This window comes from Grammomys surdaster, unplaced genomic scaffold, assembly GCF_004785775.1.
Source record: "Grammomys surdaster isolate TR1022 unplaced genomic scaffold, NIH_TR_1.0 126187, whole genome shotgun sequence".
NCBI lineage: Eukaryota > Metazoa > Chordata > Mammalia > Rodentia > Muridae > Grammomys > Grammomys surdaster.
The window spans coordinates 9,090,546-9,107,232 of record NW_021620993.1 but is presented as its reverse complement, the minus strand read 5'-3'; the positions used below and the strand labels follow the sequence as shown (position 1 = coordinate 9,107,232).

General features: G+C 54.5%; 1 protein-coding gene across 1 annotated transcript in view; it reads left to right on the top strand.

Annotated features, from left to right (window-relative positions):
* The first annotated feature begins 3,069 nt into the window (after positions 1-3,069).
* Positions 3,070-16,687, top strand: part of Emid1 (EMI domain containing 1) — a 52,142-nt gene continuing 38,524 nt past the window's right edge. Inside the window, exons 1-5 of the mRNA XM_028758300.1 lie at positions 3,070-3,170; positions 10,505-10,618; positions 11,013-11,116; positions 12,168-12,311; positions 13,790-13,869. Of these exons, the coding sequence (XP_028614133.1) occupies positions 3,070-3,170; positions 10,505-10,618; positions 11,013-11,116; positions 12,168-12,311; positions 13,790-13,869 (543 nt within the window). The remainder of the gene's footprint in view (positions 3,171-10,504; positions 10,619-11,012; positions 11,117-12,167; positions 12,312-13,789; positions 13,870-16,687) is intronic.

Genomic DNA, 16,687 nt, shown 5'->3' with positions numbered 1-16,687 from the left:
ATATATATATATCCTGAAAGCCTGGGGCTATGGGCATGGATCAGATCAGCCAGGGCTGAGCCTGTTGCTGGGGACAGGCACTTCGTCATCCTGAGCTAGGAGACTGTCTCATGGGACACATTGGGAGGAGGGCAGTCCCGAGCTGAGGTCCAGATGGAGTTCCCAGGGGAAAGAGGCCATGGCCCAGGTTTGTTTGGGACAAAAGCATTTCCTGTTTGGACAAGGCTGGGTAGATGGCTGTTCCCCACACCCCATGCCCCCCTCCAAGAGGTTCCTGTGTGTGTGTCTCCTGTGATCCCTCAGTGTGTGGACCCAGCTCCCTGCCTGTCCACATGTGCTCTGTCTTCTTCAGCCTCCAGATGGAAGCCCAAGTTTGTGCCAAGTTCTCTCACCCCAAAGAACCCTCCTGTGGGACTTGACCAGAGGAGATAATACTATTTGATTGGTAGCCCAGGGCCTGCCTACCACTGTCCAGCAGCCCTGAGCCTCACATCTGGGGCAAACTGCTGCCTCCCGGGTGGCAGAGCCTAGCCTGTGGTCAGCCTGGAGGGCTGGGGAACAGAAGGAGCTGCTGTTAAAGCTGGCAGCTAAATGGTCTGGTTTTGGCAAGCAAGAAGACCAGGCTCCTGGAGGGAAGCTTCAGCCACAGGGACAAGCCCTAAGACTCTCTCAAGACAGAGATCACTCTGCCCCAGCTCTGTGGACGCAGAAACCTCCAGTAAACCCAAAGCCCATCCCTGAGATACACCCTGCCTTTCTGAACCTCTGGAGTGAGAACCCACTATTCATCATCACCTCAGCCTCTGACCCCTAAGACCACCTCAGGGAAATAGAGGCCATCTCACCTTTGCAGAAGAGGGGTAGGGTCCTGTCTCTGGTCACACAGCTCTCAGCGGGCACAGAACAACCTGGTTGTGTTATAAATCAGCATTCCAGACTATGGGTTTCCAGCCTCAGTAAGTCAGGCTCTTCACCGTGGGGAAATAATGTTAAGAGCTTTTTCTGAAAGGGAAAGTGGTCATCTCGAGCTGCAGGGAGCTTCTCTGCACTTGGTGATCCATCCGTTAAGGAACTTGGGCACCCTAACTTACAGGAGTGTTACAAATGTGCTAACAGAGGTGCGGGCCTTCCTCCTGGCTGATTGCATGCACTGCAGCATGCTCTCTGCAGAGCCCCTGGGGTCATGGGGTTCCTGGCACCTCAGACAGACCTGGGTCCATCAGTAGAATGAGCATTTAAGGACAGACTCAAGATGCTGATCTGCCTGGAGAAAAACAGGGCTAAGTTTGGAGGTATAGACCAGGTCATAGGTTCAATTCCCAATACTGTACAAAACAAGACAAAAACTCCCAAGGAATAGCCAGGGAGTCAAGGGACTGATTGATTTAGTGTCAAAAGACAGCACACATCAGGTGTCAACAATCTCATCGAAGGGAGGCAGGCACCCCTATGGGGCCAAGTTAGGCCCATGGCCATGCCCTTGGAAGGAGTTGGGAGATTTGGACCATGATCATCCAGGACATCATAAGCCTGCCCAAAGACTTACAAGGACCAAACAAGAAACTGAGGCTCTGACACAGGGAGGACTTGCATAAGCCAGAACAGTCAAGAGGCAGGGTTGGAACAGCACCCACTACCTGGCCTCTTGGAGACAGTGCTGGGGTCTGTCTTCCTCTGCAAAGGACTCTGGTTATGCCCTAGCCCTGACTCTAGCCAGGACCTGCTCCTACCCATGGGTCCAGAAGAAGCAATCCCCAGGAATCAAACTGTTTTGTTTCCTCGAAGAGATGGGCAAGCAATCACATGAATGGCCCCCTAGCACAGCTGAGCTGGGCAAAGCTTCCCTGGCCTAAGCTGCTCACTCCAGGGCGAGTAGCAGACACTCTTCTGTGACCTCCCTTAATGATGACACTGCCCTCGGGTAATACCCAGTACTACCAAAAATACTCACTAGAGCTGGGCACAGTATCGAACCAGCACTCAGGAGGCAAAGGCAGACAGATAGACATCTGTGCGGTTAAATCTAACCTGATATATATCATGAGTTCCAGAGCAAGCCAGGACTATATAGAGAGGGCTCAACTAAAGAAAGAAAGACAACAGATCAGACTACATATTCACATATACATCCTAACATACACATATTACACAAACATGATATGCATGCATACAAGCACCTCACACATGCATAATCACGCTTGCCACACAAACACGTACATTGTTCATTCAAATATGACGTACATAAGCAAGTACTGCCCATGCTCACAATCACACCGTTTACATGCAGACACAGCACATACGTGTATGCAGCGCCGTGCATGCACACATTATCCATGCACACAAATAGTCTGTCATGCGTAGTCTGCAGTGGCAGACTCCTCACACCTGCTTTGCCTCGTGGAACATGCTTGAGCCCTACTCAGGCCCCCGGCTCTCAGTCAGTACTTACCTTAGGGAATGGGAAACTGAGGCCCATACCAAAATGCTGTCTACACTTGTGTGTAAGAGGCCCAAACATTGAGATGAGGGGATTGTGGGTCTAGCGTACTCTGGGCCTTAGCGTCTTCCTGTAAAACAGGTATAAGGGTGCTTGGTCACTGCACTTAGGGAACGCCCAAAGAGTACCTGGGCCTCGGGTTTCTCATCCATAAAATGGGCAACTTGGCCAGCCCAGCAGGGAGAGATGAAAGCTCCAACCAGGGCAGGATGTATGGGGTGAGATGCCTGGGACAATGGCACAGCTCGTGCAGGAAGCCTGTGTTGGGTCGATTGGAGGATCCTGTGTGTTTCGGGCAAAGATGTCAAAGTGTGTGCGTCCAGAGGGGATCGTTAAATAGTGGTGGGTTCGGGCCCTGGCAGCGTTGCGGGGGGTGAGGGGGCGGGGGCGGCCAGGGCCTCAGTTTCCCTGTCTGCTGCTCAGGTGAGCACCTGGAGGGCGTCCTGGCGGGGGCGCAGACGGCTTCCGGGTTGGCGGGGGCGGGGGGCGAGGGGCGGGCGAAGCCGAGCGCCCCCGCCCTGCTCCGCCCGGAACCGGCTCTGCGCGCCGGCGGCTGCGGCGGGGACGACAGCATGGGCGGCCCGCGGGCCTGGACGCTGCTCTGCCTCGGGCTCCTGCTCCCGGGAGGCGGCGCCGCGTGGAGCGTCCCGGGCGCCCGGTTCTCGGGTCGCAGGTAAGTCTCCCCTAGCTCTGTGCAATCCCAGCACTGGGGTGAGGGAACCGGACCCCAGCTCCGTGCAACCCTGGGATTGGGACAGAGACCCGACCCCAGCTCCGTACAATCCCGCGATTGGGACAGAGACCCGACCCCAGCTCCGTACAATCCCGCGATTGGGACAGAGACCCGACCCCAGCTCCGTACAATCCCGCGATTGGGACAGAGACCCGACCCCAGCTCCGTGCAACCCTGGGACTGGGACAGAGACCCGATCCCAGCTTCGTGCAGCTGGGACAGAGACCAGATCTCAGCTCCGTGCAACCCTGGGACTGGGACTGGGAACTGGACCCCAGCTCCGTGCAATCCCGGGACTGGAGCAGGGACATCGGGGGCAGTCCGGGACTGGAGCAGGGACATCGGGGGCAGTCCGGGACTGGAGCAGGGACATCGGGGGCAGTCCGGGACTGGAGCAGGGGCTCCATGTCTCATCTCTATACCACAACCAGTAGGAGCAGGGACTTGGCATGCCGTGCTCTGGAGAGCCGGCTCACCTACCTCTGTGTGAAAGAACAGACAATTTCCCCTACTCCTGAGACCCCTGAGGCCCCAGAAGGTGGACCCATGTATGTATGTAACAGAGCCCCCCAGGACTTCTGTGAGTCTGCCCCCCCCCCATGTACATGTAGAATGCCAGGGTCACCCCTTAGGCAGCCCTTCAGAAATCCCCTCCCTTTTCCCCTGTTACTATCTTTTTTTAATGTCCCGGCTATTTATTTCGCTCAGAGGAAGGACTGGGGTGGAGTCTGCACAGTGGGTCAGTGTCAGAGGCCCCCTGGGACCTGGCATTTAGTTGGACCTCCCAATAGCATATGACTCTCGCCGGCCTTTGTGGAGTGTTTCCCAGGATCGGGTCCTGTGGAGCCCTTTCTAGACTGCCCTTCAGGACTGAAGGATGTAGGGAAACTTGTCCCCATTCAGTAGAGGGACACACTGAGATGGCTCATGGTGGGTATACATGGAAGAACTGGGATTCACCTCTCCCTTTCTGGTCTTGATGGCAGAGTTTGAAGCTGTCCTGGGCCCCCCCCCCCCCGGTCTGCGTGCAGCCCCTGCCCCTGTCTCCAGGGCAGACAATGTGGACTAGCCAGGCCTCTTAGGCCTTTCAGTCCATTCAAAGGCCAGTGAGGGCCCCACCCCCCTGTGGCCTCACTTCTTTCTTTTTTAGAAGTTTTCCTTTCTCAGTGGTCAGAGGCCAGCAACCCCCCTGGGAGCTAGCAGAAGCAGGTGACAATCCAGGGGTAGAAGTGGCTGAGGCAGCAGAGGCCAGAGGAGCAGTTAGCTGTCTGAGATGGGGACAGCCGTGTGGCACATGCCACAGCACCCCTACAGTGTGCCAACCACAGCTGGTGTGGGTTGGCACTTTTCCTGCATTCGTTGCTTCTAGAACCTTCCCAGCTGCCATCCAAGGCTCCTTCTCTCATGCTGACTGTTTTATAGAGAAAGAAACAAAGGCTCAGAGTAGAAGATTACCTGTCCCACTTCATAGAATAAGCCCCTACATAAGAGAGATTAGGAATTTGGGCTTCCTGGGGTCAGACGTGGGGTAATGGGTGAGATACCCGTCTCCAGGCAGCCCAAGACCACAGCTCGCATGTTGTACTCTGTGTCCCCGGCTTCCTGTGTGGGAACTTTGCCTGTGGGCTGGTATCTGGGCTTCACGGGGGTCTGTCCCTCTTTATAGAATGCTGTCCCAGCAGTCTGTGTCACTAAGCCCTTCTTCCAGCACCCCACTCATACCCATTTTATAGACACAGAGACTCGTGGCCATGAGCCTCAGTTTCTCTTTTGCTTAGCCTGTGTCTGAAGGTCTGTTCAGAGAGTGAAGACCAGCACAGGCCACGCACACAGAGCCCCACTGTTCCCACCTTTAAGTAGGGTAGGGACTGGAGTCATCTATGGTCCTTGGCTGTCGGGACCTCCCCTCATGGCCCTGTCCCAGCATCTTGGAGACAGCATGGGGATGTTGCACCCCGTCAGCCCTCCCTCCACTCCCAGCCAGGCGCCCCGGGCACCCCTTGGCAGCTGAGGGACTGAAGGCAGAAAAGAGGCTTTGTGCCTGAGGAGGGGGAGGCCCGGGAAGGCATCCAAGGGGCCACCCCCAACCCCAGGAATGTGGTGAGGCTTTGAGCCCCTACAACTAGGGTGCCCAGGGGCTCTACAGAGCCACCTTGAATCACTCGGCTGCTGCCAGTCCACATCCCGTAGTAGAGCTGCTTCCTGTCCCTGTGACATCCCTCTCCGCCTCAATCCTATTTCTTTGAATGGTCCAGCATTCACAAATCCCAGCCCTATGCCCACATGGCTAACCCCAGGCAGGCGCCTCCCCCCAGACCCTCAGTTTCCTGCTGTGTAAAACTCATGGAACCTTGAAAAGATATGATGCTGGTGTCTTGGGTCTCTAGGGAAGACCCTGTCGGCGTCCAGCTGGGCTGTCGTCTGCCATGGCTGACTGTGGCACCCAGGCCAGGAAGAATGGATGGTCGGAGGGAGGCTGAGCACTTTGCATGGAAGCCGTTCTGCTCTCCCCATATGCAGATGGGTACAGCAAGGTCAGAACCAGTCAAGGTCATGTTCAGGGAAAGTGTCCCAGGATTAGAGCCACACCCCAGTGTGGTCCGGGTTCTGGCTCTGTCACCCCACCCCTACCTCAGCCTCAGTTCTTTGCTCTCCTTTTCATAACGGCCCTTGGCCCCTGGCCCGCTCGGCTGCCTCCTGTAATTAGTTCCCATCACTGTTCCGGATCGCAGCCCTGGGCCCTGTGGAGACAAAGTCCCCAGGGCCCCTCACCGCGGGGAGTGGAGGGCGGTATGTAGGTCCACTAGAGAGGGTGGTTGGTGCCAGGCTGAGCTGGTCTGCCCTGTTTTTTCCCCTCTCAGTGGCCTCTGGAGGCTCTGGGGGTGCTGAGTGGGTCGAGGTGGGGGGCCAGGGAGGGTTATGTTGTCTCCTCCCGATCTCACCTGGCTCTTGGGTACCTTGTCACTGACCACACCTCAGGGAAGGAAGACCTCAGGGGTGGTAAGGGTGTCGCTCTGAAAATCTCGGGTCTTGGATTCTCTGCCCAGCCCACCTGTTCAGTCATGCAGCCAATTAATAAACACCCTGAGCAGGCCCGGGGTTGACTTCTGTACGGACTTGGTCCTGGGTTTGCCCTCTTCCCCACACTCATGGGAGAGAGTATGGCTCAGAGCTACTGTACCTGTGTGGATTTTGAGGTTAAGACTCAAGGGATGAATAGGAATTGCCAGAGTGAGGGGTGGAGCTAGGTAAACAGATTCTGAAGATCAACGTGGGAGGAGGGGCAGCATGGCCACGTGAGTGCTCAAGAGGTGTGAGCAGCATGAAGGACGGAAGCAACGGGGCTTGGGGACAATGCGGAGCTGTGGTAGACTGAGTGACCACACATGATAGATGCTTTGAAAAAAAAAAAAAAAAAAAAAAAAAGCGCTTGCACAGACCACTGAGATGGCTCAGCAGGTAAAGGTGCTTGCCCAAGCCTGACAAACAGTTCAATTCCCAGGACGCATATTAGAAAGAACAAACTGACTTCCACAAGTTGGCCTCTGACCTCCATGTACGTATTTAGGCATGTGCGAGTGTGTGTGTTCACACTCACACATACATATACATGTAATATGCACACACAAACGCATATACCCACACGCATACACATAAATACACACACAAATGCACATGCAAACACATAGACATATATGCACACACATGCATAGGGATGCATACATTCATATGCACAAGCACATATGTGCACATATGTAAATTAAATGTAAAACAACAACAAGAAAACCCTCCTGATATTCCTGAAAGTGGGCAAGGGTAGGCCTCAGGCTTATGCTGTGGCCTGTGAGGCTGACCTTGAACCCCACCTGGTGAGTGTCCCCTCCTCTACAAAATATCTGGCCAGCTACTGGCTCCAAATGTCCTTCCTTGGGATTAAGGCCAAGTTCACCATGTGGCAAATAAGAACAGCACGAGACCTTTAATTAAGGGGAGGAAATGTCTCCCTCTAGGGAAAAGGACACACTGCCCCTAGCCTGGTCTGGAGCTGGGTGAGGGGTGTGCACATGCATGTGACATGCATGTAACTCATGGATGAGTGTGCACAGACTCTAGTGCATGTGAGCCCTGCTGGGCCTGCCTCTGCCAGTTTGTGTATGAGCGCGTATGTGTGCACACTATACGGCACTGTGTGCTCCTGTGGAAACAAGCACAGGACATGGCCTCTGTCTGTCCACAGGGTGTATGTGTGTGTGTGTGTGTGTGTGTGTGTGTGTGTGTGATACATTTGCATGGTGGGCAGGCTTTTCTACAGGAACATGTTCTGTTGTGTGGAGTGTGACCTTTGTGTACAAATCTGTTTGCTTTGTGGGTCTGTGCATGTCCTTACCTACACATTTCCAAGCATTTATAGGTGCACATACCCTTGAAAGTGCTTCTACCTGTGTGTGCACAGAAACAACCCCCAAGCTGTATGTGTGAGCTTACATACCACAGACGATGCTCATCAGGGGTCCCTGAGCCTCGGGCTTCCAAATTCACACAGATGATCGTCTCTCCCTTCCCTTGGGAGCCCTGGACCAGCCCAGCGTTGGACTGGATGTTAAGTTTTACACACTTGGAGGGACGTGCTTGTGTTCCTACTTTCAGAACACAACCCAACAGCCTCCAGGCCAGCTCTCGGGATCGGAGCCTCTACATGGTGGAGACTTGTTTTTTTTCTTTATCTTTCTTTTTTTTAATCTCTAAAATTATCGTATGTGTCTGGGTTTGGTGATTCACACCTTTAATCCTGGCACACTGGAGGCAGAGGTAGGTGGATCTCTGCAAGTTTGAGGCCAGCCTGTTCTTCTTTTTTTTTTTTTTTTGGTTTTTCGAGACAGGGTTTCTCTGTGGAGCCCTGGCTGTCCTGGAACTCACTCTGTAGACCAGGCTGGCCTCGAACTCAGAAATCCACCTGCCTCTGCCTCCCAAGTGCTGGGATTAAAGGCGTGCGCCACCACCGCCCGGCCAGCCTGTTCTTCTACATATTGATTCCCAGGGCTGCTAAGAGACCATGTCTCAAAAAACAGCTATATCACATAGTCTCTCTCTCTCTCTCTCTCTCTCTCTCTCTCTCTCTCTCTCTCTCTCTTTCTTTCCCTCCCTCCCTCCCTCCCTCTCTCTCTCTCTCTCTCTCTCTCTCTGTGTGCGCGCGCGCACGCACACGTGCATGTGTGTGTGTGTCGGTGTGTGTGTGTCAGTGTGTTGGTATATACTAGTGTGGAGGTCAGAGGACAACTTTGGGAATTGGTTTTCTCCTCCACCCTTATACGGGTTCCAGGGATCCGACTTCCATCCTCAGGCATTTACAGCTGAGCCATTTGTCATTCTTTTTTGTTTTTCTGTGGTGGGAGTCTCCTGGGCTAGGCCAAAGGGACTCAGCCTCCAGAGTGCAGGAACTGCAAGTGGCATCAGCTTGGCCAGGGACTGCCATGGATGGAGCCAGCCATGCTCCTCCCTTGCTCCTCTCACTCCCTCGGGACCTGCTGTGGTTAACAGCCCATCCCCTACTCCCCTTATCATGCAGAATTAGGCAGCTGGTTTGTGCTTGTCCCTGCCTGTGGATGTGAGAGGTCAGGCCCTGCCTCACCGATTCTGATGTCCCCTCTGTGGGATAGCCCTACGCACAGACAACCGACACGTCCATGTCTGGATGCCAGATTGCACACGCTGGACCCTTGCTACATGCTAGGGTTATTTAAATGGTTCTCTACTAAGCCAGAAAGACATCCCTTCATTTTAGAGGGGAAACTGAGGCCCCAGAAAGAAGATAGCATGTCACCATGCTGGGGCACAGAGCCAGAGTTGAGCCCAAGAATGTGGATAGCCAGGCTGGCCTTTGCCTCTGTTTCAGAGGTATTAGTTCCATCTTCTCCCGGTGTTGGTTGAGACATGGTCCATGGCTCTGTGAAGGTCCCAGCCTGGGAACCTGCTGACCTTGGGCTCCAGGCCACAAAGAGCCTCTCCTGGGGAAGACAGCCCCTGCTGAGAAAGGCCACCTGACACCATCTCCTCCTTCCTGTGTCCCAGCAAATTACCCTGGGCTCCTGACCTCAGGCTGGGCTGCTGAACACCTGGAATGTCCCTGTCCCCCTCCCTGTACCAGCCCAGTAGCCCCCCACTTCCACCCAGCTGCGCTACCTCTACCCCACCCCTAGAAAGAGAAAGCCTCAGTGTGAGGCTATGGAAGTTCCCCTCATCTCTCTGAGCCTTGAAGAACCAGCCAAGGTGAGGGAAAGTCCAGGGGGAGGGGAAGCTGATGGAGAGGGAGGAAGGCTTAGCAGGAGCACTTTCTGACCCAGGGAAAGGTGAGTATTGTCCCAGTGCTGGGGGTAGAACAATCCCGGGACTAGCCTGAGCAGCTATAAGACCGAACCGGCTGTCACACACAGTCAAGCTACTGAACAAGAGCCCTTCCAGAAAGAGCGAGAGCTTGTGGAACGGTGCATGCATGTGGTCCCAGAGTTAGGAGGCAGAGGCAGGAGGATCATTGGGACCAGCTTGAGTTACTTAAAGAGATTCTGTCTTAAATGAACCAAAAATAAAGTAGAAAGAGACAAACAAGCGATTTGCTTCCGCGCATGCGTAGATAGGTGCGCGTGACCGTAGGCTAAATGATCCTTGTCAAACTGCCACCTCTGGTGCAGAGCGCTGTCCATCTAGACACTCATGACAGCCTGCTTGGGACACTTGCTGCAGCACTGCTGTGCCTGGCCTTCTGCAGTTCTTCATTTATGTCTTTGCATCCTGATGTAAGTCCCACTTCTCATATGGGGAAGACCGAGGGAGGCTACAGTGGTCTCTGTGGGTAGCTGCCAGTCATGGCTCAGCTCCAGTGGAGCCCACAGCTTGCTTTTTAATCCATGACTGAAATGTTTCTCCTAAGAAATAGGTGAAGATTTCTATAACTTTGAAAAGGTATGCGTCAACTGGCGGAGCAGTAGCTCAAGGTTGGAGAACCCACAGAGGAGGCAGAGCCCCCGCGACTGTACCCCGCCCCACCCTGCTCCTCGTTCTCTGAGGCCCCCTGGGAGCCCCCAGCATGACCCCATCTAGGACTATGGAGTTCACCTGTGAGCTGCAGGCTCTGTAAAGCCACCACCTAAAAGACACAGAGAGTCTGGTGGTCTCTGCCTGGAGACTGAGGGCTCCGGAGAACACATGGTCCCCTCCACCCATCCTCTTGGGAGTCCTGGGCCTGCCGCTTGAGCTTCCCTCTTGTGGGTTTGTCTCAGGAACTGGTGCTCCTACGTGGTGACCCGGACCGTCTCCTGCCATGTGCAGAATGGTACCTACCTCCAGCGAGTGCTGCAAAACTGCCCGTGGCCCATGGGCTGCCCTGGGAACAGGTGAGCCGAATTGTGGTGGGAACGGAACACCGGCTCTCCAGGTTAGGGCCCAGCGCGGGCGAAAGCCTGGGTAATTGCATGGGGTCCCCGGAAAGGCTGGAGGCCTCAGGATGGGTGGGACAAAGGCGGCTTTGTTTAAGGAGGAAACTTCAGGTCCTCTGCATGAAGGGCTCATACTAGAGCTCTGAGCAGCACAGTTAGGGCAGGCTAGCCCAGCCAGCAGTGGAAATCCAGACCCTCATGGCCATGGTGTTTAGTAAAGAGCTAAATCCAAGAATGGAGGTGGAAGAGGGTCCGGGAAGCCCTGGCTTCGTCTCGGGGGTGGCACCTTTCCCGCAGCGGGAACGGTAGTGGCAGACCCTGTCTGAGCCAGGGTACCTGGCTTTTCTTTCAGCTACAGGACTGTGGTGAGACCCATGTACAAAGTGATGTACAAGACGGTGACTGCTCGAGAATGGAGGTGCTGCCCTGGACATTCAGGGGCAACCTGTGAGGAAGGTAGGACCTGGGACCTGGGACAGATTGTGAAGTGCCCACCATGCCTACGACCATCTTAGGTCCTCTTTATGGTGACTGCTGCCTCTTTGGGGCCCAGGAGATTCTTGTATCTGTTCTGCAACCTCCTTTTAAGTCATGCCATCCCAAGCTGTTTTTTCTAACTTGTGCTAGCCAGTTTTCCATCACTGTGACAGAATACTTCAGGCAATGCATTTACAGAGCAAGAAGGTTTATTCTGGTTCACACCTTGGTCTTAGGGTTTCAGGCCTGTGGGCGAGGCACATCATGGCAGGAATATATCACATGGATAATGTAGAAAAGGAGGGGAGGCTGTGCCACTGTGAGTGCACATTCTCGGTGGCCTAGAAGTCCCCTGTTCGGCCTCACCTCCATTTAAAAAAAAAAAGTTTCTTGTAGCCCAGGTTAGTCTTGTACTTTCTGTGTAGCCAAGTATATCCTCAAACTTCTGTTCCTCTTTCCTCCATCTCTCAATGCTGGGATTATAAGTGTGTGCCACCATGCCAGGTGCTTCCTGCATGTTAGACAAACACTCTAGCAACTCAGCTGCATCCAGCCCATAGGCCCCACCTCTTAAAGGACACACCAACAGTGCCACCCTGAGGACCATCGTTTCAGCATCTCAGCCTGTGGGGATGTTGAACACTCCAGAGATGCACTAGAGAAATCCATCCAGATGTTGCCACAGGATAGCATAGCCCATGGCATCTGGAGGCCAACAGCTATTAGAGCCTTCTAGGAAAGGGGGACAGTGCTCCACGCCATACAGCAGAAGAGACTAAGGCCCAACAAGTTAATGGGCACCCAGAGCAAATGGCAGAGTTGGAACTCAAACCCTGTGTGTTTGGTTCTATGGTCTGGAGTCTTTGGGGTACACTCATCCGTGTCCCATCCAGGGGTACCCTTTTACACATTCCCCATCTACATGTTAGTTTGGGGTGGCTCGGTGCTGGAGCCTGCAGCTCTCCCTGGGCCTTCCTGTCTCTTGTACTGCTGGGCTTTGGGCTGCTTCACTGCCTGGCTGAACCCATAGCAGAAGCGGTGAAAAGGTCAGGTGCTTCACCCCCAAGGATAACCGTACCAGAGATAGTGGCCCGGAATCAGTCTGAGAACCTGGCTTTAGAGACGGCCCCACAGCACACCGTTATGTCCCGATTCCAGAAACAGGGACGCATAAGTGGGCCTCTGCATTAAGGGAGCGAGGAGCTGAGTGGAGCCCCGCCTCCTGAGGTCAGAGAGGTGGAGTTAAAGGCCCACAGTCCATTGCGAGTTGATAAGCGTACTTGTCTAGGAATACACAGCTCCGGGTTCCATCGCTAACCTAGAGCTGGAGCTAGAGATAACACTGGGCCCAAACTGATGGAAAAACAAGAGAGGAGAGGATTTCACAGTTCCGAGACAGGGGTCTCCCGTGGAGCTGGAGAGGAATGGAGTGGCCATGCCCTAGATCAAACTCCCCACAGAAGGAACGGTGCAGTCAGTGTGGAAGACTAGAAGCCTGGACCAGTGCCCACCACCACCAGTAGAAGGGAAGCTGGAAGGTGCCCCAAGGGTAAAAAGGAAAGCTGGCTCCTAGAGGCAACTGCCAAGGAGACCACGAGGGTACTGTAGGCAAATCCCAGGGTGTGGGAGCTCAGGTGAAGCCTTATCAGACAATGGCTACTGTATCCCTGGGGCCTGGTGAGCAGGTGAGGGGATAGGACATGTGTGGGCAGCTGCTGGAGGCTGTGTGCCAGACCACTCTCAAGGTCTATCACTCCCTCTGTGGGGCCTTCAGGTCCCAGCCTGGGGACAGGATGCCCAGAGCTTCCAGGGCAGGCCAGCTTCACCACCCACTAGCTGTTAAACCTCCAAGCTCAGAACTCCCCAAACACTGTGCAAGAGCCCCGGCCTCCTGCAGGATGGCAGTCTAAGCAGTGTGCCTATCCACAAGGGGTGTGTGTGTCTGTGTCTGTGTGTCTGTGTGTCTCTCTGTGTGCAGTGGGTAGTGGGGCAGGGCATGGTGGTGCACACCTTTAATACCAGCATTTAAGAGACAGAGGCAGGCAGATTTGTGTGGGTTCAAGGCCAACCTGGTCTATATAGTGAGTTCCAGAACAGCCAGAGCTACACAGTGAGACCCTATCTCAAATCAAACCAAACCAGGGTGTGTGAGAGTCTTTAGTAAAGGGCACCAGACTGCCAGATGCACTCCCAGCAGTCTGGGCTCTCCATCTGAACCTCAGGGCTCCCACCCGTGAGACTGTTGACTCTGAGAATGGAGTCTGCTTCCCCGGACTGGAATCAGGTGCTGTGCCGGGCTGCATGGTGGTAGATGGGACAGGGGGGCCTGTTCCCACCTACGAGGCTGGAGCTATGGAGTGTAGGTGTCCAGCTCAAATATTCTGCCAAACTGTTCTGGGAATGGGGTTGGGAGTCATGGGGACAGTTCCAGCCCATCCTGGCCTCTGCCCTTCCTCCCCCAGCTGTTTCCCCTGATGTTGGCTGGTCTCAGAGCTGTGACATGACTGACATGACTGTGACATGACCCTGAGCCCCAGAGTTCCATCACCACTAGGGGCAGGAACTGGAGCAGCCACAGAAGAAGGCAAGCACTGCCGTTCTAAATTTTAAAGATAGTGGGCAGTTGTGCCTGGCATCTTTCACATACTCCAGACAAGTCTCTCACCTGCGCTGGGGGTTCCATGCTGGACCCGGGTTCTCAGACAGATGCTCAGCGAGTGGTTGTGCTGCTGGTGAGCTGGGCTGGTTCCTATGCATGTGGAATGGGGGCGCAGCTGCTGTGACAGTGAGTGAGGACAGACTCAGTCACTGTTCATGACTACCATTGAAGGTCCCATATTACAGATGAGGACTGTGAGGCTCAGAGAGGGGAAGGGACCAGCCTGGGCTCACACAGGATAAAAGAGCTAGAGTTGAGATTCACCCATCCTTTGGTCCTTCCAGGCTTTGGGAGGAAGCAGTATGGCTAAAAATGACTTGGCTCAGGCATACCTTGTGGAAACAGTGGAGAGAAAGATGCAAGGTCAAAACCTACTACACCGGCAGGGCAGGCAGAGAGCTGGCCCAGTGCCAGGGCCCTGGCTGGAAGGGAGGAAGAGTGTAGCGGTCACATCCCTTGGGCCAGCGCCTGAACCTGTGCAGAGGGTGGAGCTGCTGTAATCTGTCCCCACACCTCCTCACCCCATCACTCTGCCGAAGGGCTGCCTGCAGTCCTGCTGTGCACCAATCCTATAGTCCAGATGATAAAGCTGAGGCCCTCAGAAGGGGATGTAAGTAGTGTTGCCGGGTTCTCTCCAGCAGCATCCTGCCTCAGCCCTTCCTGCAATGACAGTGGCAAGGGGCAGGGAAGCCGCCACTGTCCTCTGCGGCATCACAGAGGCTCAGACGGGGGAAAGCTGTGGGCCCACTCAAGCTGGGTCAAATTGGCTCCGGAGTGGGTTTTGTACTCTGTAGCAGCATAGCTGGAGATGTCCCAGGGAGCATGCTCAGACAGGTGGGGTGCTGTGAGCACCCCCAGATGGAAAATTGGAGAAGCTGGGGCTCACCCTCCTCTGTTCATGGCTTCCCTGGAGAACATGGGGCCTCTGCTTCCCTTCATTGGTTCACTGTCTTCCACTGTCTGTCCTTTCCCTATCTGGAACCCCCACCACCCTTGTTCTCCGTGGTGGGGAACCGGAGATGGATGTTTACTTAGACAGCCCCAAAGCCTCGGAGCAGAAGCGAGGCAGATTATGGCCATACCCTTCCAGGGCCCCTCAGCTTCTCCACTTCCGGGGCTGGGCACATCCCACACATGTCTATTTGTGCCAGCCAGGTGCCAGGTACAGTGCCAAACCTGTGCTTTGCTTTATATGTTGAGTCCTGAGGGCTAAATATTGTGCCATCCCACCCATGGCCACCACCTATCACTCCCATTCCTGTCTGGAAAACTCAGCCAACCCCCCCTTCCAGCTGCTCCACCCGGGTACTGCCTCCTACATTCCTAGAACACCCAGCTTCACACCACACAGACCCTGTACCCTGTGCTCACACTGGCCTTCTCCCTGCATTCTGTGCCCTTGACAGTGGCTATCTTGTCTCCATGTGACCACCTTGGTGCTCCTAGGGGAGGCTGACTAAGCTGGCCCCTCTCTGACAGCATTGACTCCTTCAGCTCCAGTGCTCAGAAGGGTCCTGACATGAATCGAGTGTATAAAAACTGAATGAAACTTGCCCACCCTGAACAGGCCCGGCACATTGCAAGCCTTCTCAGAGGCCGCCCAGTTGGGCTGGAGGGTTCTTAGAGCTGAGAGCCCCAGCTCTGACCCTAAGCCCTGGCTTAGGCCACCGGCTGGTCATCAGCAAATATTTACATTTGCAAAGTAAATTCACACAGGAGACATGACCCAGCTAGGAAGGCTGTGGCCATGCAATCTGTGTGGTCACCAACCCAGGTGGGCCTGGACAGTCGGATGTGAACAAGGAAGCCCCTCCCCGAGCTTTGCTCTTTGGCAGAAAAGAAAAGTTACAGGGTTGAGGGAGCCCAGAGACACCCCCCCCCCCAATTCTTCCACCCTCGTTCTCAGTTTGGGGCAGGCTCGGAACCCAGCCAGCTTGTCCTGCTGTTTGAACTGGGCAGAATCCTGCTTTCTGGGTCTCAGTTCTTCTGTGCCCTAGTGTGTGGAAGATCACTTGGAACAGGAATGGGACACAGGGTTAGGGACTGCAGAGCGCACTACCAGCCTTAAAGGGGCCAGCACACTGAGCTGTGAGCACTTCAGTGGGACGTTGGCACTAGTGGGAGACCTGGGCTGACTAGGAGGACTTCCAAAGGTGACATAGGAACCTTAACTGTAGGAATTAGGGCTGGCAATGTGCACATGTAGATAGTTGGGGGTCTCAGGGTAGTGCCCCAGAGTCAGGGGGATCCATGGTTCAGAGTCTCCTGGGATAAAATGTGGGGTTTAGAGGAGGTTTTCAGGGCAGGGAGGCCTCAACTGTGAGCCTGCTTTAGGGTCCCTAGCCAAACACCAGTGAGAGGGATGGAATATGTTAACCATAGCAGGCCATGCCCTACCCACAGCATCTGTACTAAGCTGTGTGCACTAAAGGGCCCTCTTACAGCAAGGCACGTCTCTGAAAGGGTTTTTGTCTGTTTATCAGAGCTTGGGAGATCTGGCTGATTTCTGTGAACCCTGAATGTAAGCTCAATATTTTTGGTCCTTTTTGAGTTTATTGTTTCCTTAAACTTGCCTTTTCTTTTTTTCTCTGCTTTGCTGCTAGGGCTGGGACCCAGGGCCTTGCCTGTACTGGGCCAGACGTCTAACGCTGAGCTGACCACGCCCGAGCCCTACACTTAAATCATTTTTCCTTCAAATTTACTTTCTTTTATGAGAGTTTTGCCTACATGTGTGTATGTACATCAGATCCCCTGGAACTGGAGTTACAGCGGTTGTGAGCCATCATGTGGGTGCTGGGACCGAGCCCAGGGCCTCTGCGAGACAAGTGCTCTTAAGCCAGGCAGTGATGGTGCACACCCTTAACGCTCACACTCGGGGGGGGGGGGGGGCC